We start from the raw sequence: 25,301 nt of genomic DNA, 5'->3' as shown, positions 1-25,301 counted from the left end.
AGTCCTCAGGCAGATTTTGTCGGTCATGGCGGAATTGTCAGGGAGAATGAAGGGGTTTTAAGATTTTAGCCTATCAGCACAAGAGCCTGCAATTCTCATTAATGTCCCTGTTGGAAAGGTTTAAGAACTTCGCCTCAAGTAAATTCTCCTTCTATGAGTGTCGCCTCTCGCAGGTGATTGTGGTTAAATGGTCATTAGGTTACTGATGGTCTGTATCCGATAGAAACAGGTCATTTCCTCTGCCATATCTAATTAAAGACAAATCTAGTGTCATTCTTCAGTTTTTGGACACTTACTTCCCTTTGACATTGCAGAAGGACAGTCAGTGTGTTGTTGGTAATGGGCCGTACAGAAGTACGGCACTGGAATTCCCTCACTTGGACTCCAGGACTGTGGTCATTTGCTTTGTCATGGTGTCAGTGAGAGGTCTGTCAGTGTTTTGGTGGTAGCCCATGTTTGACCTGGAACAGTATAATTTTTCTGAGTGCAGCAGTACAATCCTTCACTTGAGATCCTCCAGTTAAAAACAAACGAGCAGAAAATGCAGTAGTTAAGCCGTCTCACCGTGGCAGTGGGGTCATTGCGGCAAGACAGTGAGTATGTTGGTTATGGTCCATTTCTGACCAGAGCAGTTCTGAATAGCCAGCTGAACGCTGAACTCTGATTGGCTGCTTTCCACCAGCTCCAGACAGCGGCCAGTCTCTGTGTTCTGAATGGAGCTGCCCTGCAGAGACGACAAGAGAGGCAGAGAGAAAGTTGGAAAAGGAAAGTGGAGTGGGGGGTGGGTCATGTGTAGGAGCTGGCATGTCTTAAATCTTGTGTAATTGTGTTTGTATATCTATGTGTGTGCATGTGGTACACATTATGTGTGAGCCTGAGCAAGTATTATGTTTGACATGTTCACCCCGAATGAGGCATGTTGGAGTAGAACTGAAAAATAAAACCTAACCTTTTTAGATGTGCATGTGCATGCGCCCATGCCGTGCGCGCACACACACACACACACACACACACACACACACACACACACACACACACACACACACACACACATATATATATACATGATTGTGCACAAGTGATGAGTCTGTTTTTATGCACTATGGGGGAGACCCAAAAACGGGTCTTTATATATTTTATATATGGCACAAGTAGTAATATGCTCTCTGAAATTGAGAAGACAAACCTCATTTTATGAAGCCTAGCTTTAGATCAATATGCCGGACATCACCCACAGTAACACACACAGAACAATGTGTGGGTCAAGTAACAATGATGAGAGGCTGAGTGATTAAGACTCATGTTCTAACAACTAAACTGCATAACTCAAATATTTAGAGAGACAAACTGAAGTAGAATGGCAAGATGAATGGATCTGAAGCTACTGTGTACTGACTCCAGCTGAACCAGAATCAGAATCAGAAACACTTTGTCGTTTCATTTCATGTACTCGTGCACATGAAATGAAACAAATATCGTTTCCCCCAGCCCACAGCAGTGCAACACACAGACAAAAAACTACAAGAACACACATATATCCACACTAACACGTACATCTAAACTAAAAAAAAAGAGAAAAAAAGAAAAAAATTCACTGTCCAGGAGAACGAACGCCAGCCATGATGACTGCTGGAACAGCCGGTCTGCATGGGCTAGCAGTTAGCTTAGCCTGCCCTGCTTCCACGTCCTGCCAGAACGTCCTCGGTGTTTCCTCTTCGGGCACAGCTTTAGTCAGGGCTGTGGTCTTTGGGTCCACAGGATGCAGCAGACCAAGCTCCCTCAGCCGATCCAACGATAGCTCTCCCAGCCAGACACCTTCGACACACCCCCGTGCACTCCACGCATCAACACTAAAAACACAGTCAAGGCTAGGCTGCAGCCAGACCGCCCTCGGTGTTATCGGAACTGCCGGTCTGCATGGGCTAGCATTTAGCTTAGCCTGCCCCGCGTCCACATCCTGTCAGCCGTCAGATCGCCCTCGGTGTTACCTCTTCATGCACAGCTCCAGGCAGGGCCGTGGTCCCTGGGTCCACAGGACGCTGCAGACCAAGCTCTCTCAGCTGATCCAGCACCAGCTCTCCCAGCCATCAAATGAAGACAAACTTAGACATAGATGTGGACAAAGACACTGCATGGACGGTACTGGGTGAGGCCGCCACAAACGTGAATTTGTGCCACCATCTTCCCACACCGGAAGTGCACTATAGCTATAAATGTACACAGCACAAACCGCTCATACTATACCCAGTAGACCAAATGAAGTGGCAGGTGGCGTGGACTTCGGTAGAGGTATAACCATTTATTTTTAGTCCATCTATTGTTGTGTGCTGACAAGTGTTGATGAAGTGGGATATTGTTTTGGGCACATGGAAATTATTGGAGCGTCAAACTGGCAGTCCACATGAATAACTAAATATTCTTTTTATTCGCTTAGTTTTACTCGCCACTGAGTGACAGGAATGGCAAAGTAGTTAAATTAAGATGCTGGGGGAGAGCACAAATGCTCTACAAATATTAATGGTCTCAAACCTCATTAAGAGGATCTGCAGCATTTTATACTGCGTGCACATGCTACAACAGTCCAGCACTGTTGTTGTGGTGGATTAATGCATGTGGTAATATTGTATCCAGTCATCTGAGAGATTTATGTTTTGCATTATAATATTCCTATAGCATTATACTTTACATTATTTCCACATGAAGTAAGGTGCAGTGACTGGGCAACACACAGTAGATCCATCTGGGGGTAAAGCAATCATGTCGACCACTTTTTATTGTAAAAGCAAACCTGATATCCATTTAACATTTATTGAGCTATCTTTGCACCTCTCCTTAAGATGAGTCATTTGGCTTTCAACAGGTGCACCATTTCCTAAATGACTTCCAAACAAGTGTACTTAAAAGTTTCTCCTCCATTCAGCAGTGTCCCTGCCAGTCATCCTGCAGAGTGCAGTGTTGGACTGCAATTATCGATCCTCTGCTATTATGGCTAGAACACCAGTAAATTAGTCAGTCAGCAAGCCAGCCAGAAGACCATCAGACAGACAGTCACTCACTTGGCCAGCTAGCCAGTCGATCTGTCCAACAGCTGTCTAGTCAACCAAGGCATTCTCCTAAAAGGATGTGGTGATGCTAGGTGCTAAACAAGGGACATTGTGCAAACAAAAGCTCTTAGCTTTCTTTTGCTTTCACGGAAATACAGTCTTCAATGCTAAACGTACACTTTATTTATAATGTTACATTTAATGTATAATATCCACTTTGCTCCTTTCACAAGAAATACACTGTTGGGAAATGCTTGTTATGAGAGGTAATGGGCAAATTCTAGTACTATACAATAATAAAAGTGATTATTGTCAAATACGGAGGTGCAGTATCTACAGTAAATTTGAGCCGAAATTTACTAATGCAGATACGCTACATGGCCAAAAGTACATGGACACCCCTTCTAATTAGTGGGTTCAGTTATTTTAGCAACACCTATTGCTAACAGATGAATAAAATCAAGCACACAACTCCATATACAAACATTGGCCATACAATGGGTCGTACTGAAGTGCTTAATGACTTTCAACATGACACTGTTATAGGATGCCACCTTTCCAAAAAGTAATTTTGTCAAACTTCTACCCTGCTAGAGCTTCTCTGGTGGATTGGGAAGTGGAAACATCTAGGAGCAACAACAGCTCAGCCATGAAATGGTAAGCCACACAAACCCACAGAGCGGGACAGCCAGATGCTGAGGTGTGTAGTGCGAATAAATTGCCTGTCCTCAGCTGCAGCACTCACTACCGGGTTCCAAACTGCCTCTGAAAACAATGCCAGTACAAAAACTGTTTGTTGGGAGCTTCATGAATGAATGAATGGTTCCACGGCTGAGCAGCCACACACAAACCTAGGTTCACCATGTGTAATGCCAAGCGTCGGCTGGAGTGGTGTAAAACACACCGCCATTGGACACTGGAGCAGTGGAAATGTGTTCTCTGGAGTGACGAATCATGCTTCACTATCTGGCAGTCTGAAAAACGAATCTACGTTTGGTGTATGACAGGAGAATGCTACCTGCCTGAATGCATAAGGCCAACTGTAAAGTTTGGTGGAAGAGGAATAATGGTCTGGGGCTGTTTTTCATGGTTTACGCTAAGCCCCTTAGTTTCAGTGAAGGCAAATCTTAAAGCTTCAGCATACAATGACGTTGTAGAGAACTGTGCGCTTCCAACTTTGTGGCAACAGTTTTGGGAAGGCGCTTTCCTGTTTTAGCATGACAATGCCCCTGTGCACAAAGCAAGGTCCATAAAGACATGGTTTGCCAAGTGTGGTGTGGAAGAATTTGACTGGCCTGCACAGAGCCCTGACCTCAACCCCACCCAACACCTTTGGGATGAATTGGAACACAGACTGCGAGCCAGGCCTTCTCACCCATCATCAGTGCCTGCCCTCGCTAATGCTCTTGTGGCTGGGTGGAATGGCTGTCTATGAGACGTGGAGTTACATGTGCACTGCTGCGACTACTGCACCACCCAGAAGGGACCCATCCAGCGCTGCCATGCCCCACTGCAGCAGTACTTCGTGTTTGGGGCCCTGCCCGAGCCTGAGATTGCCAGGGGGAAAGAAATGGACTACTTCTGAAGACTGAGGGACCGCCTGCAGGTGGTCTGCGACTATACCCGCTGGGCCCGGGCCAACTCCGGAGTGCGGCAGAAGAGGACCTATGACACATGGTGCCTTGGGCAGGCCTTTATGCCAGGGGACAAGGTATGGGTGTATTGTCCCGTTCGCAAGAAGAGGGGTGCATGCCCGGCTGGGGGCGCATGTGGTGCTGCACCAGGACAGACTGTACCTATACCGGCCCCTTGCTCTGCCTGTTGTTGGGTACGGGGGCGACAGCAGCACCCCATGCGCCGATCAGTGTGACTCTCCACCAGTTGCACTTCCTGTGAGCCCCAGGTGGCCTGTTTGCCAGCGACAGAACCCTGGGCATTTGAGGGACTATGTGTTGGGTGATGGGGTTGTCAAGGACAACTGATCCCTCAAATGGGGTCTATGTAGTGACCGGAGAAGGCGGTCACTCTGACTGTCAACAGTTCTGCACTGAGGGAGCACAAGGGATCATGGGATTGTTACTGTTTATGTAAAAATCATTGGTTTAGTGTTGATTTGATTGTTGTGGTTATGTTGTGTGGTTTTCAGTGTTTGCATGGCCGGGACAATGTGGGGCTGGCTGGCGACATGGCCACCATCGCTGGGACTCCTGTGGCAATTGGTGACCTCCAGCCAGTGTTCATGTTTGTGTGTGTCTGTTCATGAAAGAGGATTCGTGGGCCATGCAGTGTATGGGGCACGGGGATTGCCATAAAACCCGGATCTCTGCCTCACGATTGCCTCTTCCACGCAAGCTCGCCACAATATGCAGGAGTGATGCCATGATAAAACAAAAATTAAACAATTTGGGGTCAAAGGAGTAAAAAGTCAACTGAGGTGACATTGTAAACTAACGTAAATTGACCATAAGCTGCAAGAATTCTGGACCCAGACTGCTGATCTGACTGGTCCTTTGCAGTGCGCACTTTGTGGAGGAAAACTGCAATGACAAAAAAAAAAACAACCCCAAAAAACGAATTTGCGCTCAAAGGCCATGCCACAAAAACAAGCCTATCAAAAACATGCCATTCTATCATTGCCCAATAAGAGCAGAAAGCAGTCCCTGCCCCCTGTGAATAGGTGCCTAACTGAGTCAAAATTCAGCGCCAAAGAATAAAACAGCAGTGGGCCAGTTCACAGAGCATCTCAAACGGGATATAAACAATTTGTTTTTACACTCAGCAAGGTAGGCTTATTTGATTTAAAACACCGTTTTTTTTTTTTTTTTTTACTTATACTGTGACTCATACCCGATGCCCCAGCACCACCTATGGCTAAACCTTTTGTAAGATGCTTTCCCTCTCCATCCCTTCTTTAACCCTCAGCCTATTTTCACCCCTTTTCCCTCTTTCACTTCCCCGTTTTTCTTCCATCCAACCCCCCGTTCCCATCGACGGCTCTTCCCTCAGGGTCAAGTTCAGTTCAATATTGTAAAAGATCTTCTTATCAATAATTCACGTGCTCCGACTGCTCGCTTCACATAAATTGCTTTCTCCCTTCATCACTTTTTTGGTTTGTGTCTCTCGCCCCACGCTCACTCCTCTCCAAACTCCTCCCTCTGTCTTATGTTCTCATTTTACTCCCTTGGCCCTTTTTATGCTCCTTTCCCTCGCTCCCTCACTGTCTACCCATAATGCTCTTTTTCCCCTCTGCTGTCTTTATTTCTTTCTCTTGTGACCTTTTTCAGCTCCCTCTTTTCCTCCTTTCTTTTTGCGCTTTCTATCATTCCACCTCAGCATCTTTCTATATCTCCACCTGTCTCTATCTAAAGAGAGAGGAATTCTCACTCTGAACACCTTGAGTGGTGCGTCAGATCCTCAAGCTAGAGACTTTATGGTCTCCCTTAAGTAATAGCTCGTACTTAACTTCAGACACACCCACACACCCATGTATGCATGCAGGTATAGCTACAGAGACATGAACACATACTACTGCGAACACAAGCTGCACACTCTGTGCACTGGGCCAAGTAATTTTTGCCAAGTCACAAGAAAGTTTCAAGTCTTGGCACTCAAAGGGCCGAGTTAGGTTCTATGTCCCAACAGGCCAGTTTAAGTCAAGTCTTAAGTCAAAACAAGCAAGTTCCAAGCCAAAACAGGGACGTCCAAAGTCAAGTCCCAGGTCAAGACTGACGAGTCCCAAGTCAAGTCTCAAGTCCTAAACTTTGAGTTTCAAGTCTTAAACAAGTCACTATGCACTCTTTCATCAAATTCAGATATTTTTACAACAGATTAACGATTAATATACTACATTTACACAAATCACGAATGCTTTTTAAATGTTTTATTTATTACAGATGATTCAAAGTGGATCTGTGACTATGGAAATGAAGCTTATTGGCTGCAAACTTCTCATAAGCATTTCATCGTTGGGTTTGGAGAAGGCATCAAGTCCAAGTGAACTCATGAGTCAAATGGTATTAAAGTCAAAGCCAAGTTGATGGTCTTTTTCAGATCTGTCAAGTCTAAAGTCATCAAATTTGTGACTTGAGTCTGACTCAAGTTCAAGTCATTTTCACTCAAGTCTACACTCTGCTGGGCACACATGTTACCCAGGTACCTCTGCAAGACACTTTAATATCATTTCAACAGTAATAAAGCACCAGCTGGTAGAATAAATATGACATGTAGAAAGTTAGTGGTAAAAGCTCTACTTTGTCCCTCAAGAGGAAGTTGTCTATCCACCATCAGTGTGATTTCTTCCTCAAAGCTTTGTTTTTAAGAAGCTGTATGCGGATTTTTATAGGCCTTCTAAATAAATCAAGTAAAAAAATAAAAATCGGAACAAGAAAGGACAGAGATAACCAAACAACATTAACCTCCATTCCCAAGCGTGACTATGTTGACAATGGTGATGAATAGTCACATTCAGTCCAAAAGTTTTCCCAACAGTACACCCACTGACCAACATGATGTGAAACATTTCCAACTCAAAAGGCTTGGTGAAGAACAGAACTTCTGTTTTTAAATATCTTACACATCTAATATTTCATCAACCCTGTTAAAAAGCTGACGGTTCAATCCCAGAACCTATTTGATTTTTTTTCCACTTTTCATTTCATGAAGAAAAATGGAAACCTCCTTATTTCAAGCCCTGTGAGCATATGCCCAATATGTTTCATCTCTCTGAAGTCTGACACAAGTTGGGAGTGCAAAGTCTTACTCGGGCTAAAGCTAATTAGCTATGGCCTCAGTCAGCGGGCTCAATAGCAAAGGCTACAATGGAGACTGAGCGGTACAAGGATGGAGAGCTATTGTTCTCATGGACACAGGAGGGAGGATGGGATATGGACAGAGAGAGAGCCAAGTGAAGGCCTCAAGCCTCTTACGAGGGGGGGATACACACACACACACACACACAAACACACACACTCTAACACAGTATGTCCACAGTAGTGTGACCACACACAGACACACAAGATGTACTGAGGGCATGCATGTCCTGTGTGTGTGCAGTCTGTCTTATTTATACTAGTTATTCTGCTTCTTCCACTAATGGGTCACTTATACTGACAACAATGGACACCTCTTTACACATAAGAAGTGTGCTGAACAGGGTCAAACAAATGCGTAATCAATAGAAGAACAATCAATATCACAAGGAACGATCCTTACGTTCCTTTCCTTCATCCTCTTCACATCGACAAGTGAAGGGGATGAAGGAAGATCAGACAAGATACACCAGGCAAATTACTCTCAACACACAGAATGCTGGTTAGGACATTAGCAAATTAATGAGCCAAGAAGGAAGATCAAGGAGGAGACTTGATTTCAGCAGGGAACATGACCTAGGGCAATACACATGCCCAGCGTGAGTTTGTGGCGGGGGGGTTTTCGGTGGGAAACAGCACAAAAACAGTTCCCATTATAAATCTATCGCATCCCAATTCATGAGCTTGACAGAGTAAACGTCCATGTTAGTCTCTGATGTTTGTTGGCCATATAACTGCATTTAGAGCAGGTATGAGAAGAAGAAAGAAAGCCCCTTTATTTTGTCATTTGCCATTTAACCCATCCTATTGTATAGGAGCAGTGGGCAGATGCAGCACGTGGGGACCAACTCCAGTTCTTCTTTCCATTGCCTTGCTCAGGGGCACAGACAGGAGTATTAACCCTAACATGCATGTCTTTTTGATGGTGGGTGGAAACCAGAGCACCCGGAGGAAACCCACGGGGACACGAGGAGAACATGCAAACTCCACACGGAAAGGACCTGGGACGGCCTGGGGTTTGAACCCAGGACCTTCTTGCTGTGAGGCAGCAGTGCTAACCACTGGGCCATCGTGCCGCCATGCAGGTATGTCAACATGCAACAAAAAGTCCTGTGCCTGGGTGAAATTCTAGGTCAGTATTGGGCTTATGTTTGTATGCAAGGTCTTTTGTTGCTTTACCTGAGTGAATGTCCAGGTGAGCTTCATGTGCTTGGTGGCTGCGTAGCTGCACTCCAGCAGCCTGGGTCTGCTGTTAACATCCACCAAACACTTGTTGTCGTCGTCGTCAATCGTGGGACTCAGCACTCCCAGATGAAGCTGCTGGGAGCTCGTGTAGTACACATTCTGCAGAGAGATGCCGAGAGTGGTCAGGATGGACACTTGCTTTTCACTTTTTTCTTTTTTCTAAGTTTGCTTCCTTTTTATTCCATGTACTTTGCACATTTGTTGTTGTTGTGCTGCACTGTTTTTTTCTCCTCTCATGCATAACTTGCCATGCCCCTAACATGGACTATTACTTTTTATCTTTACGTGAATAAGTAGGCCACCTGCAAGTAAACTAATTAAGAAGTAAACAGGAAACAGAAACAGGGAAGAAGAAGAAACGAAAATAATTAGCAGCTGGAAAATGAAGAAAGGAGGAGAAGAGAGGGCAGGGCAGCACAGAGGGACCTTGGGTAAGATTAATTAAATAAATTCTTGATTATATTTTGTGCCATTTTTAGCCCTTATTTGACAAGATAGTAGAGACTGACAGGAAACAGTGAAGAGATCACAAAGATTGTGTGGCTGGATTTAAACCAGGCACACTGCAGTCAGGCCTGAGTCTAGATGAGATGAACCAGCTGTGCCACGAGGCCGCTCTAGCCAAACACAATTTCAAATAACCTACCTAATAATCTACCTAATAATCTATATAATAATCTACCTAATAATCAACCTAATAATCTATCTAATAATATATCTAATAGTCTATCTAATAATATATCTAATAATCTAACTAATAATATATCTAATAATCTACCTAATAATCAGTCTAGTAATCTACCTAATAATATATCTAATAATCGACTTAATAATCCATCTCATAATCTACCGATTGATCTATTTAATAATCTATTTAATAATCTACCCAAAAATCTATCTAATAATCTACCTAATAATCCATCTAATAGCATACATAATACTACTACTACTTTCGGCTGCTCCCGTTAGGGGTCGCCACAGCGGATCATCCGTTTCCATTTCTTCCTGTCTTCTGCGTCTTCCTCTGTCACACCAGCCACCTGCATGTCTTCCCTCACCACATCCATAAACCTCCTCTTTGGCCTTCCTCTTCTCCTCTTCCCTGGCAGCTCCATATTCAGCATCCTTCTCCCAATATACTCAGCATCTCTCCTCCACACATGTCCAAGCCATCTCAATCTTGCCTCTCTTGCTTTGTCTCCAAACCGTCCAACCTGAGCGGTCCCTCTAATATAATCGTTCCTAATCCTGTCCTTCTTCGTTACTCCCAGTGAAAATCTTAGCATCTTCAACTCTGCCACCTCCAGCTCCGCCTCCTGTCTTTTCGTCAGTGCCACTGTCTCCAAACCATATAACATAGCTGGTCTCACAACCATCTTGTAAACTTTCCCTTTAACTCTTGCTGGTACCCTTCTGTCGCAAATGACTCCTGACACACTTCTCCACCCACTCCAACCTGCCTGCACTCTCTTTTTCACCTCTCTACTGCACTCCCCGTTACTTTGGACAGTTGACCCCAAGTATTTAAGCTCAGATGTCTTTGTCACCTCCACTCCTTGCATCCTGACCATTCCACTGTCCTCTCTCTCATTCACGCATAGGTATTCCGTCTTGCTCCTACTGACTTTCATTCCTCTTCTCTCTAGTGCATACCTCCACCTCTCCAGGCTCTCCTCAACCTGCACCCTACTCTCGCTACAGATCACAATGTCATCCGCGAACATCGTCGTCCATGGAGACTCCTGCCTGATCTTGTCCGTCAACCTGTCCATCACCATTGCAAACAAGAAAGGGCTAAGAGCTGATCCTTGATGTAATCCCACCTCCACCTTGAACCCATCCGTCATTCCAACCGCACACCTCACCATTGTCACACTTCCCTCATACGTATCCTGCACCACTCCTACATACTTCTCTGCAACTCCTGACTTCCTCATACAATACCACACCTCCTCTCTCGGTACTCTGTCATAAGCTTTCTCTAAATCTACAAAGACACAATGCAACTCTTTCTGGCCTTCTCTATACTTCTCAATCAACATTCTCAAAGCAAACATCGCATCTGTGGTGCTCTTTCGTGGCATGAAACCATACTGCTGCTCGCTGATCGTCACCTCTCCTCTTAACCTAGCTTCTATTACTCTTTCCCAAATCTTCATGCTGTGGCTGATCAACTTTATACCTCTGTAGTTGTTACAGTTCTGCACATCGCCCTTGTTCTTGAAAATCGGTACCAGTATGCTTCTTCTCCACTCCTCAGGCATCCTCTCACTTTCCAGGATTGTGTTAAACAATCTAGTTAGAAACTCCACTGCCATCTCTCCTAAACATCTCCATGCCTCCACAGGTATGTCATCAGGACCAACTGCCTTTCCATTCTTCATCCTCTTCATAGCTGCCCTCACTTCCTCCTTGCTAATCCGCTGAACTTCCTGATTCACTATCCCTACATCATCCAACCTTCTCTCTCTCTCATTTTCTTCATTCATCAGCCCCTCAAAGTATTCCTTCCACCTTCTTAGCACACTCTCCTCGCTTGTCAGCACATTTCCATCTCTATCCTTGATCGCCCTAACTTGCTGCACATCCTTTGCAGCTTGGTCCCTCTGTCTAGCCAATCGGTACAAGTCCTTTTCTCCTTCCTTAGTGTCTAATCTGTCATACAACTCACCATACGCCTTTTCCTTTGCCTTTGCCACCTCTCTCTTTGCTTTACGCTGCATCTCCTTGTACTCCTGTCTACTTTCTTCATCTCTCTGACTATCCCACTTCTTCTTTGCCAACCTTTTCCTCTGTATAATTTGCTGTACTTCCTCATTCCACCACCAAGTCTCCTTGTCTTCCTTCCTCTGTCCTGATGACACACCAAGTACCTTCCTAGCTGTCTCCCTCACTATTTCTGCAGTGGTTTTCCAGCCATCTGGCAACTCTTCACTACCACCCAGTGCCTGTCTTAACTCCTGCCTGAACTCCACACAACAGTCTTCCTTCTTCAACTTCCACCATTTGATCTTCGGCTGTGTCTTCACTCGCTTCCTCTTCTTGGTCTCCAAAGTCATCCTACAGACCACCATCCGATGCTGCCTGGCTACACTCTCCCCTGTCACCACCTTGCAGTCTCCAATCCCTTTTAGATGGTGCCTTCTACATAAGATATAGTCCACCTGTGTGCACTTCCCTCCACTCTTGTACGTCACCCTGTGTTCCTCCCTCTTCTTGAAATATGTATTCACCACAGCCATTTCCATCCTTTTCGCAAAATCGACCACCATCTGTCCTTCCACATTTCTCTTCTTGACTCCATACTTTCCCATCACCTCCTCATCACCTCTGTTCCCTTCATAGCATACATAATAATGTATCTAATAGTCTATCTAAAAATCTACCTAATAATCCATCTAATAATCTACCTAACAATCCATCTAATAATCTACCTAATAATCTACCTAACAATCCATCTAATAATCTACCCAATGATCGATTTAATAATCTATTTAATAATCTACCAAATAACCTATCTAATAATCTATCCAATAATCTACCCCATGATTTATTTAATAATCCATCTAATAATCTACCCAATGATCTATTTAATAATCTATTTAATAATCTCTCTAATAATATATATAATAATCTATTTAATAATATATATAATAATCTACCTAATATTGTGAAAGGAAAGAAAAATAAAATGTGAAAACAGCACCTTAAAAAAAGCAAAATAAAATGAATGACAGCTAAAACAACAGAAAAGGGGGGATGTTTAAAGAGAAGGTAAATATAGGATTTTTGTCACTTAGCATGAGCAGAGACTCTGTGTGCATGTTTCTGCATGTATAGTATACGTATGGCAATAAGAGTATTTCTTCTTGCATTAATCCCAACCACCACAGCCCAGGTTAAAAAGAAACTCGAGTATTTTTTTTTAAACCGTAACCCTATTTCCCTGTTGCTCAGTGTCAAACTGAGCGATGGGCAGCAGAATCCTTTAAAAACCAGCCTCATCCAACTGCTGCACGCCAGGCTGTCATGCATCCTTCATTAAATAACCTCCACTAAGAGACCGGCTCAGAATGTTCTGACACGAGTCTGAAAATACCTTCCAGGATGGAAAGACAATCCTTGCACAGTCAGTCAGCACACTGATACAACCTTTATTGTATTTTATTTTTTGCATCATTTCTTTCCAACTCTCACACTTCTTTTTTCTGTGGTTCCCCCCCCCCTCTTTTTCTCCCCAATTGTACTTGGCCAATTACCCCACTCTTCTGAGCCGTCTTGGTCGCTGCTCCACCCCCTCTGCCGATCCGGGGAGGGCTGCAGACTACCACATGCCTCCTTCGATACATGTGGAGTCGCCAGCCGCTTCTTTTCACCTGACAGTGAGGAGTTTCGCCAGGTAAGGGGGACGTAGCGCGCGGGAGTATCACGCCGCCCCCCCCCCGAACAGGCGCCCCGACCGACCAGAGGAGGCACTAGCGCAGCCTTCAGGACACATACCCACATCCGGCTCCCCACCCGCAGATACTGCCGCCCGACCAAACCGGATGTAACACAGGGATTTGAACCAGCGATCCCCATGTTGCTAGGCAATGGAATAAACCACTACGCTACCCGGACCAACTCTCACACTTCTGCTGTCGTCTCCCGGCAACAACTCACCGCTCACGGGATTAAAGAGCGAGACCTGTGCTGCGGGATGGAAATGGATTGATAAATCCATGGCTGATATCATGGTAAAGGCTCTGTAGCGCCTAAAAAGAGCTCTTTATTTGGTAAAGGATTACATTGCAGCTTGGTGCACAGCTGCTGGCTAATACTAGCTTGCTCAATACTGAATCAATGGAAAACGTTCTGCCACCCATCACTTGGTGTGACTCCTACTGACAGGAAAACTAGAGTCAGATCTGTTTTCCTTCAAGGGGCCAACCCCCGGTGCCAGCTCTGTGTTCGTAAACGGATGTTGCTTGAGAGATAGCGAGCTTCAAAAAATGTGATGTCAAAAATGATGACCTTGCTGCAGCAAATTCTAGATAGGACCTGGTATAACACCATGAACCAACAAGAGCCTTTCCACTGCAAAACACACTGAGACCGACAACAGAGTTGACGAGTGAGTCAGCGAGTGTATTTGTGTATGTGTGTGTGCATTTGTTAGCTTCATGTGTGGAAACTTTCCGTGAGCGAGTGTGTGTATTCATTTTTTTAAATGTGTGGGTGTCCTGTGAGATGTGGCGTATGTTTGTGTGCTTTTGTTGGCTACATGCAGAGACGGCTTTGTGTGAGGCTTTGTTTGTCTGTCTATCTCTGTGTTGCATATCTTCATCTATTTGTATGTGCAAGTGTGCAAACAGCGACTTCATTTGCATGTGTCAGGAGGCGACCGCTTGGCTCCAAACAGGGCTCCACGCTCTCGCCTCCCTGCCACGGTGTCCTGAAGCATCTCGCTGAGGGATTAGTGTCAGTGGCCTGTCAGACAGAGAGCGATCTCCACTGACAGATGTAGGCCTCACATTAGCAAATCCAAATCGCAAAAGGTCTGAAGGCTACACCGATTCTCTAACATTTAATTAGACTGAAACAGATGATATCCGGATCTGACATAAATCTTGGTGAAGACAAACAGCTAAACTTGGTTGCCTAATTATTACAAATTAATTATTATAAAATAAATGCAAGTTCTAATCCTAATGATCTGTCCGCCTGACATGGCTTGGACATAAAGCTGCTTGTTGTCCTCATCTCGCCCTCAGCTGGGTGCCAGTCTGCTGTTGATATGAGCTTCACATCTGTGTGTAGACTGTCAGTACAGTACTACTTCTTTATGTCTTTAAACGTCAGACAAAATATCCAGGGATGAATTCAAAGGTCACTCAACGTATGTATTTGAAAGCATGCAAACCAAATAACTTCTGTCTGACATGGAACTGTGGGATAAATCGGTTGGCGGAGGAAATCAGGTTTTGTCCTACAGTATGGCCAAGCTTTGCTTTATACCACTGGAAAGACATTTGCACACAGCAACTGGTGCAGTATTAACACTGGGCAGATGGAGGGCGGGCGCTCGATGCAGCAGGTGACCAATGGGTAGAATGTGATACCGTGGCCTACTTCATCCTCTCATATCCAGACCAGCTCCACGTAGATAGAAGGATCTCCTTATTAAAAGATCTGCATTATCAAGCACGGAAACAGAAAAACAAGAGTGGCCTGCAGCTCACAATTCTTCCATCCAGAGGTACTTGTAATGTGAACTACAACTTGCAGCTTGGTTATCTGGGCAGAAGGAAATGAATCTATAGCTACAATACTACAAACAACATGCTCAAACATCTGGGGTCAGGAACACTTTATTTGTCATTTCATGTACTTGTGTACAAGAAATGAAATGAAATATAATTTCCCCCAGCCGTCAGCAGTGCAACACAAAGGCAAAAACACATCCATAAACTACAACTTCAACAACACACATATCCAAACTAACAAATATATCCAAACTTTAAAAAAAAATACTAAAAAAAATCACTGTCCAAGGGCACGAACACCAGCCAGGATGGCTGTCGGAACTACTGGTCTGCACGCGCCAGCAGTTAGCTTAGCCTGCCCCGCTCCCACATCCTGTCAGACCATTTTCGGTGTGTCCTCTTCGGGCGCAGCTCCAGGACGGGGCCATGGTCCTTGGGCCCACCAGATACTCCCTCCGCAGATCCAACTCCAGCTCTCCCAGCCAAACACCTTCGACATACCTTCCCGCATGCCACATGATGACACCAAAAACACCAGAGTCAACGCCGGGCGAGGCCACTGCCAGAATGCCCTCAGTGTTATCGGAACTGCCGGTCTGCATGGGCTAGCAGTTAGCTTAGCCTGACCTGCTTCCGTGTCCTGTCAGACTGCCCTCGGCATTTCCTCTTTGGGCACAGCTCCAAGCAGGTCCGTGGTTCCTGGGCCCACAGGATGCAGCAGACCAAGCTCTCCCAGCCATCAAATGAAAACAAACTTACACGCAGATGTGGACAAAGACACTGCATGGACAGTACTGGGTGAGGCCAACGCAAATGTGAATTCGCGGGGCCATCTTCCCACACCGGTACTGGGTGAGGCCGCTGCAAAGGTGAATTCGTGCTGCCATCTTCCCACACTGGAAGCGGAATTTGAAACTTGTTTCAAAAGGCAATATTTTTAACTCAAGGTGGCAAAAATATTCTAAAGTAAGAAAGAAGAAAGACAGAAAGCCACTTTATTTGACATTGTATTCTTACAATGTATTTAACTCATCCTTTTGTATAGGAGCAGTGGGCAGCTGCAGCACCTGGAGACCAACTCCAGGTCTTCTTTCCATTGCCTTGCTCAGGGGCACAGACAGGAGTATTAACCTGACCATACATGTCTTTTTGATGGTGGGAGGAATCCGGAGCACCCGGAGAAAACCCACGCAGACATGGGGAGAACATGCAAACTCCACACAGAAAGGACCTGGGACAGACTGGGGTTCAAACCTAGGACCTTCTTGCTGTGAGGCAACAGTGCTAACCACTGGGCCACTGTGCTGCAAACAACAAGACTATGATACAATATTGTTAAATCAAGTTTCAAGATTCAACAATTTATTGCCATAACAACCTTGCGGTTATTTGGAATTTGTTTATATAGTCTCCTTAAGCACAGGCACTTTAAGGGCATGGGACATATGGCTGCATTAACTGAATTATAATTCTAACAGTATGTTTTTGTGGACACTCCTTGTGTGTATTGTATTGTGTGGTTATATGTTTACTGTTGTTATCTTTGAGAACACCAAAACAAATTCCAAATAAACAAACACTAAAGGCTTCCCTGACTGTACATCAGTGAAGCTTTTAGGATGCAGGTTTAGGATGCAGGTTGCTGCAGGTTAAGTGCTGTTGTGGAAGCGAGATGTTCTGGTCTTGGTACTGTGGAGTGTTTTACCTGAAGAGAGATGACTGAATAGGGGGTTGGCTGGGTGTGAGGAGTCCTTTAAAATTTTAAAACCTTTTCGCTGAATATGGCATAATTCAGCAATGTTGGGGAGTTCGCAGCCAATTATTTTTGAAGCTGTGCACACGACTCTGTCCAACAGCTTTTTCCTCGTGGGCTGTAGAATTACCATTCTTCTTCTTCTTCTTCTTCTTCTTCTTCTTCTTCAAGGTTTCCTCATTAGCGAGGGTTGCCAGCACCATCAGGATGACATGCTTGCCAAACAAGTCTCCTCCAGTTCTCTCTGTCCTGAGCTGATCTTGTTGCCTCTAATATTTTCGGACTAGGCCATTCTTTCATGTCATCATGATACTGTCTTTTTGGTCGGCCTCTCTTGCGCTTTGCTGGCGTAGTTCCCAAAATCACTCTCTTCGTTAATTTACTTCCATCCGGACGTCAGGTAGATTCCATTAGTCCTCTTTTTGTTCCTAATTCATTAAGGATGCTCACATTCATACGTTTCTTTGTCCAACTTATTCGAAGCATCCTAGGACAAGCCGCATCTCTGCAGCCTCAGTCCTGTTTACCATCGCTTTCTTCAATGTCCAACTTTCAGCTCCATATGACAGTACTGGCCAGACGAGTGCTTTAAGTAGACTGACTTTCACTTCTTTTCTTATTCTCCTATCTCTCCATATTGGTTCCATCTCCATCATTCTTTTCTTTGCTAGGGTAATTCTGATTTTTATGTCATCTGTACAATCACTGTCATTTTTCCTAACTGAACCCAAGTATTTGAAGCTCTCCAGGTGTGTTCTACATCTTGTCCATCTACTGAGATTGCAATATCTGACTCACCCACTTTCATGCACTTTGTCTTTTTCACATTCAAACTGAGCAACCTCTTTTCCCCTGCCTCATTTACTTGACTCGACATCTCGTTTGGATCTTGCTGTCCATCAGCTGCTAGTGCCATGTCATCTGCAAATCTAAGATTGTTTATCTTATAACCACCTATGCTCACGCCATATTCATCTATATCTGCCTCATGCATCACTTGTTCTGTGTATAGTGTGAATAAGCATGGTGATGCAATGCAACCTTGACGTACATCCATCTCTGTTGGAAAAGCTTCTGTGTCCTCACCATCCCATCTCACGACTGCTGTCTGGCCAATATATAGACCTTGAAGTAGCGCAATGAGGTGTCTAGAGAAACCCATATCCAGCATGATGTTAAAGAGCTGTGTGTGGCTTACTGTATCAAATGCCTTTGAATAATCAATGAAAATCAGCATTCCCTTATTATCTGTGTTGGACACCTTCTCTATTAGTGTTTGCAGTGTTACCAGCATTTCTGCACACTCTCTTCCTAGTCTGTAACCTGCTCGATCATCTGACATCTCTGACTCCATCTTGTGTATCATTCTGTCCAATTACCTTCCAGTTAATCTTGAAAAGTCACAGTGATTTTAAAAATATTATATTTTACACAGTGGTCAATCTGTTGTACTTTAATCTATTGTATGACCTTTAATTTGACAACTGTGGGTAAAAGGGACACTTCATTTGTGTAAAGTAGTCCAGTTCTATCCTCTTCCCACCCTTTCTAAAATCGTCCACTGCTCTCACATAAAATTACAGCAGCCGTTAATGAGAGTGATGTGACGGCACAGGAGAAAGACCCACCTGTGGGCACCACTGCTCCAAGCCTGGACACCTTCTGAACAAAGACAATAGACAGACTTCAACTGACTGTTCTCCAGCTGAGGTTATTACAGACTACCAAGCATGCTGTCAGACAGAATAATCACTGGTGTCTTCCCTGTGCCATTTGCTCTGGGACACATCACATACATGTGCGCATTTACTGAAACACGTCACAAAGGAGGAACCATCTTGTCTCCGTGCATAATGAGGAATCCAAGTGAGCAAAAATAAAAAAGAGAAAATGGAAGAGTTAGTGAGAGTGTGCAGTCAATAAGGTAGACAGCTCTATTTCTCTCTCTCTCTCAGTCTCTCTCTCAAACACTCACACACACACACACACACACACACACACACACACACACACACACACACACACACACACACACACACACACACACACACACACACAATGCACTGATAAGATTTCCCCTTTTTGAAGCTGGACCTCTTGCGAGAAATGTCTTCATTCTATAATGAATGAAGACATTACTGAGGGCCTCTCTCTCTCCCTCATATATATATACACTCACCGGCCACTTTATTAGGCACACCTATCCAACTGCTCGTTAATGCAAATTTCTAATCAGCCAATCACATGGCAGCAACTCAATGCATTTAGGCATGTAGACATGGTCAAGACGATCTGCTGCAGTTCAAACCGAGCATCAGAATGGGGAAGAAAGGTGATTTAAGTGACTTTGAACGTGGCATGGTTGTTGGTGCCAGACGGGCTGGTCTGAGTATTTCAGAAACTGCTGATCTACTGGGATTTTCACGCACAACCATCTCTAGGGTTTACAGAGAATGGTCCGAAAAAGAGAAAATATCCAGTGAGCGGCAGTTCTGTGGGCGAAAATGCCTTGTTGATGCCAGAGGTCAGAGGAGAATGGCCAGACTGGTTCGAGCTGATAGAAAGGCAACAGTAACTCAAATAACCACTCATTACAACCGAGGTATGCAGAAGAGCCTCTCTGAACGCACAACACGTCAAACCTTGAGGCAGATGGGCTACAGCAGCAGAAGACCACACCGGGTGCCACTCCTGTCAGCTAAGAACAGGAAACTGAGGCTACAATTCGCACAGGCTCACCAAAACTGGACAATAGAAGATTGGAAAAACGTTGCCTGGTCTGATGAGTCTCGATTTCTGCTGCAACATTCGGATGGTAGGGTCAGAATTTGGCGTCAACAACAGGAAAGCATGGATCCATCCTGCCTTGTATCAACGGTTCAGGCTAGTGGTGGTGGTGTAATGGTGTGGGGGATATTTTCTTGGCACACTTTGGGCCCCTTAGTACCAATTGAGCATCGTGTCAACGCCACAGCCTACCTGAGTATTGTTGCTGACCATGTCCATCCCTTTATGACCACAGTGTTCCCATCTTCTGATGGCTACTTCCAGCAGGATAACGTGCCATGTCATAAAGCTCGAATCATCTCAGACTGGTTTCTTGAACATGACAATGAGTTCACTGTACTCAAATGGCCTCCACAGTCACCAGATCTCAATCCAATAGAGCACCTTTGGGATGTGGTGGACCGGGAGATTCGCAACATGGATGTGCAGCGGACAAATCTGCAGCAACTGCGTGATGCTATCATGTCAATATGGACCAAACTCTCTGAGGAATGTTTCCAGTACCTTGTTGAATCTATGCCACGAAGGATAAAGGCAGTTCTGAAGGCAAAAGGGGGTCCAACCCGGTACTAGCAAGGTGTACCTAATAAAGTGGCCAGTGAGTGTATATATATATATATATACACACACACACACACACACACACACACACACACATATATATATATATACACACACATATATATACTATATCCATCTGAATTGCTTATCCTGCTCTCAGGGTAGTGGGGATGCTGGAGCCTATTACAGCAGTCATTGGGCGGCAGGCGGGGACACCCTGCACAGGCCGCCACGCCATCACAGGGCCCACACACACACACACACACACACACACATTCACCATTCAGACCTAGTGACAATTTAATGCGGCCGATTCACCTGACCTACATGTCTTTGGACTGTGGGAGGAAACCGGAGCCCTCACGGAAAATCCATGCAGACATGGGGAGAACATGCAAACTCCACATAGAGGATGACCTGGGACGAACCACCAAGGTTGGACTACCCCAGGGCTTGAACGCAGGACCTTCTTGCTGTGAGGCGACCATGCTAACCACTGCACCACTGTGCCGCCCTATTTTTTTTAAACATGTTTATATATATTCACTGGATTATATATATAAACTTAGCACAAAAAGTAAGGAAATGTGTGTTTGGTAGATTATCTCTTTGTTGTAACAATGCTTCTTGGCAATAAATCTTATATCAGGCACCTGATTGTCAGCACCTGGGGTACCAGAAGCTCAAAACAAGAGTCAATAGCAACAGCAAAATAAGCTGTTTGGCATTGCAGAGAAGATTTGGCAAATTTTTCATGGGTGCAACCCACATACTCAGCTCTGCTGCTCATCCCACAAATGCATGTTCCTTACAAATGTGGCACCATTTAAAAGGCAAATAAACAGGCTTTCCAACGGTATAAGATTTATTGCCAAGAAGCATTGTTACAACAAAGAAATAATCTACCAAACACAAATTTCCTCAATTTTTGTGCCAAGTATATATAATCCAGTGAGTCAAGTAAATTTTTAATGAAACATTACAAGCCTGTTTCATTCCATAAGCAATCATCAGCTGTCAATAAAGCTACACGAGAAAGAACATACCATTTACTGCCGTTGTGCATATCACGTGCACAACGTCCAATGGGGAAGGGAGAGGTGTCCACATTCAAAAATTCAAAAACATGTGATCGCTAACGGTCCAGTGGGGGGGGGGGGTTGGTATTTGTCTACTGGCATGATTTGTTTATAATTACAAAATAGGTGCTTATATCTACAGTTAGGTACATAAGTATTTGGACAGTTACACAATATTTGTAATTTTGCCCATGTACACCACCACAGTGGCTTTGACATGAAGTAATTGACATGTGATTGAAGAGTAGACTTTCAGCTTTAATTTAAGGGGTTGGATAAAAATATGGCACTAACTGTTCAGGAATTACAGCCATGAATATACAGGGTCACCCCATTTTCAGAGGCTCAAAAGTAATTGGACAAACAAACATAACTATGATTATAACAATTATATTTAATGTTTGGAGGAAAATCCTTTCCAGTCGATGACTGCCTGAAGTCTGGAACCCATTGACATCTTCAAATTCTGAGTTTCCTCCTTTGAAATGCTCTGCCAAGACTTAACGGCAGCTGCCTTCAGTTGCTGGTTGTTTGTGGGTCTTTTGGCCATTAGTCTGGTCTTCAGCAAGTGAAAAGCATGCTCAATTGGGTTGAGGTCAGGTGACTGACTTGGTCACTGATGAATATTCCACTTTTCTGCCTTGAGAGATTCTTGGGTTGCTTTCTCAGCTTGTTTTGTGTCATTATCCATCTGCAGTGTGAAGCGCCGTCCTCTCAGTTTTGTGACATTTAGCTAAATCTGAGCAAATGGTATGTCCTTACAAACATCACAATCCATCCTGCTACTTCTGTCAGTAGTCACATAATCAATAAACACCAATGACCAAGTTCCACTGGCAACCATACATGCCCATTTCATAACACTACCTCCACCATGTCTGACAGATGATATGGTATGCTGAGAATCACGAGCTGTTCATTTTGTTCTCCACACTTTTCCTCTTCCCATCCTTCTGGTGCAAGTTAATCATTGCTTCATCTGTCCATAGAACATTATTCCAGAACTGGGTAGGCTTTTAGATGTTTTTAAACACAGTCTAATCCGGACTTCCTGTTCTTAAGTGACACCAGTGGTTTTCACCTTGTCGTAAACCCTCTGTATTATTTTCATGCAGGCGTCTCTTGATTGTAGACTTGGACAATGATACCCCTACCTCTCAAGAGTGTTTTTGACTCTACTAGATGTTGTGAATGTGTTTGTCTTCTCTAGGGAAAGAATTCTGTGATCATCCACTGTAGATGTGTTCTGTGGTCTTCCAAGCCTTTTGGTGTTGCTGAGCTTGCCAGTGCATCTTTCTTTTTAAGAATGTACCAAAATTTTGATTTGGCCACTCCTGAAGTGTTTACTATCCATTTGATAGATTTCCTTTGCTTTTTCAGCCTAATGATGGCCTCCATCACTTGTATTGACACCTCTATAGACTTCATGTTGAGAGATCCAATGAACAGCTACCAAATGCAAATGTAAATACTTGGAATGAACTCCAGTCCTTTTATCTGCTTAATTTGTTATTGAGTAATAATGGAAAAGGTCTTACTTGCCCATGAAACTACTTGTTAGTCAAGTGTCTAATTACTTTTGATCCTCTGAAAATGGGGTGACCATATATAAAACTGGCTGTAATTCCTGAACGGTTAATGCAATATTTTTTGTCCAACCACTTAAATTAAAGCTGAAAGTCCACACTTCAATCACATGTTGGTTACTTCATTTCAAATCCACTGTGGTGGTGTACAGGGGCAAAATTACAAATATTGTGTCACTGTCCAAATACTTATGGACCTAACTGTATGTCTGCAACTGCTGGCCAATTCATTCCTGTTATTCAATGTGGACATTACTGGTTTGTAAATGATAAAATATTTTTCAATTAGACATAGATGTGCAATCTATGTCTAACTGGGAAAAATATATATATTACTACTTTTATGAATCCCCGTGGGGCAATTCTTTTTCTGCATTTAACCCATCCTAGCTGTGTAGCTAGGAGCAGTGGGCAGCCACCGTGCAGCGCCCGGGGGACCAACTCCCGTTCATCTTGCCATGCCTCGGTCAGGGGCACAGACAGGAGTATTAACCCTAACATGCATGTCTTTTTGATGGTGGGGGAAACCGGAGCACCCGGAGAAAACCCACTGCAGACACGGGGAGAACATGCAAACTTCACACAAAGGATGACCCGGGACAACCCCCAAGGTTGGACAACTCCGGGGTTTGAACCCAGGACCTTCTTGCTGAGAGGTGACAGTGCTAACCACTGGGCCACTGTTCCACCCTGCCATATTCTAATGGTGATGACAAATTATATTTCAGGTGTTTCTCCAGCTTTAAAACCAGTCTTTATTTTACTTTGAAAAACGGCTGACGTCTAATGAGACATCTTCTGGTATCTTGTAGAAATCTCCCAGCAAGTTAGGGAATACTTTTCTTTTCTTTATTTTAGCAACCCGCTTCCTCCTACCATTCAAAGACATGCACGGCAGATGATTTGAGATTAGTTCGAAAATCTAAATCACCCATAAATATAAATACCCATTAATATGAGAATATTGGGATAAGCGGCTTGGATAATGGATGGATGTGTTACGGCGGTCTCTACTTCCCACTCCATTCCCCCTGTAAATGACCCATATACTTTTGTCATAATATTTTTTATTATTATTGATTTGTATGGTGCTCATTATTGATTTGTATTTAGTGCCTAAAGTACAGTCCTGATTGATATTAACAGCGAATTACACTTCCTCTTGTTATGCGACCTTTATTTGAAAAACTCTGGTCTCCCATGATGCTGTGCGCTGCTGCGAGAAAACGGCAGAACAAAACTGAAATTTGAACACGATGGTCATGTTCGCTATGCACAGAACGAATTCAAAACTTATAATTAATTGATCATCATCATTTATTTAGCACCTAGCTGGCAGGCGAACAGCTCTTACGGTGGTTCTATGGTGTGTCTACGGTGTGACTAGTAAAATGCTGCAATAAATGGTCTGATACCGCACCATGGACCCATCAGTCGTTATTGGAGTGCATCGTCTGAATAAAGTCTGGCTGGAATGCTACAGTAAGAGCTAGCCTCTTCATCAACCCCGCCACCACACTGCCAAAGGAGGTCTATGAGGACGAGCCACGGAGCTAAATTGCTACTAATCTACAGGGGACAATTCATCGGGCGTCTTGGCGCCATTTCATCGGGCAACTCGGCGCCATTTTACGGGTCTTCTAGACAAAGGAACTCTACTCTCATCAGGCAGCTGGCTTGAAGGTTGGTGTGACGGTCAGACTCTAAAGGTATGGAACATTTTATTGACTGATAAGGAACAATTCATCTTCACTGAGATCATTGATAAACATATAGTTTGAGAAGAAAAGGTTTAAGAAGAAAAAGACATCAACAACAATGGACATTTATTGAATTTGATGTTTCTCAATGTGAAGCTGATGGGACTTTATAGAACAAATAAGTTCACACAAAGTAACAAGTGAATCAAGTGACTGTTGACTGTTATTATTATTACTATCCATTTACTGATCATCCTTCCTGTTGACTGTAAAAAAAGGGGAAAAATGTTTAATGCATGATTTATACAGTCTGAATGGTAACTGAATGTTGTATTCAGTGGGGAGATTGATATTATAACCTTGCAGTCAGTAATATAACAGTCAGCCTACAGTAATAGGCTCTAGTCCTCTAAGCAGTCTGTAGCTATACCAGGTTATCTGCTCCTCTCTTCGGGTAGTCTATGGGCTATAGTAAAGGCAAACAATTCATTAC

General features: G+C 44.0%; 1 protein-coding gene across 1 annotated transcript in view; it reads right to left on the bottom strand.

Moving 5' to 3' along the window:
* Positions 1-577: 577 nt before the first annotated feature.
* Positions 578-25,301, bottom strand: part of LOC130114084 (polypeptide N-acetylgalactosaminyltransferase 18-like) — a 306,147-nt gene continuing 281,423 nt past the window's right edge. The window contains exons 11-12 of the mRNA XM_056281837.1: positions 9,032-9,196; positions 578-724 (exon numbers count right to left, since the gene is read on the bottom strand). Coding sequence (XP_056137812.1) covers positions 578-724; positions 9,032-9,196 — 312 coding nt within the window. The remainder of the gene's footprint in view (positions 725-9,031; positions 9,197-25,301) is intronic.

Source organism: Lampris incognitus, chromosome 6 (genome assembly GCF_029633865.1).
Source record: "Lampris incognitus isolate fLamInc1 chromosome 6, fLamInc1.hap2, whole genome shotgun sequence".
NCBI classification, from domain to species: Eukaryota; Metazoa; Chordata; class Actinopteri; order Lampriformes; family Lampridae; genus Lampris; species Lampris incognitus.
The sequence above is the reverse complement of the archived record's forward strand: the minus strand, read 5'-3'. Positions and strand labels throughout refer to the sequence as shown.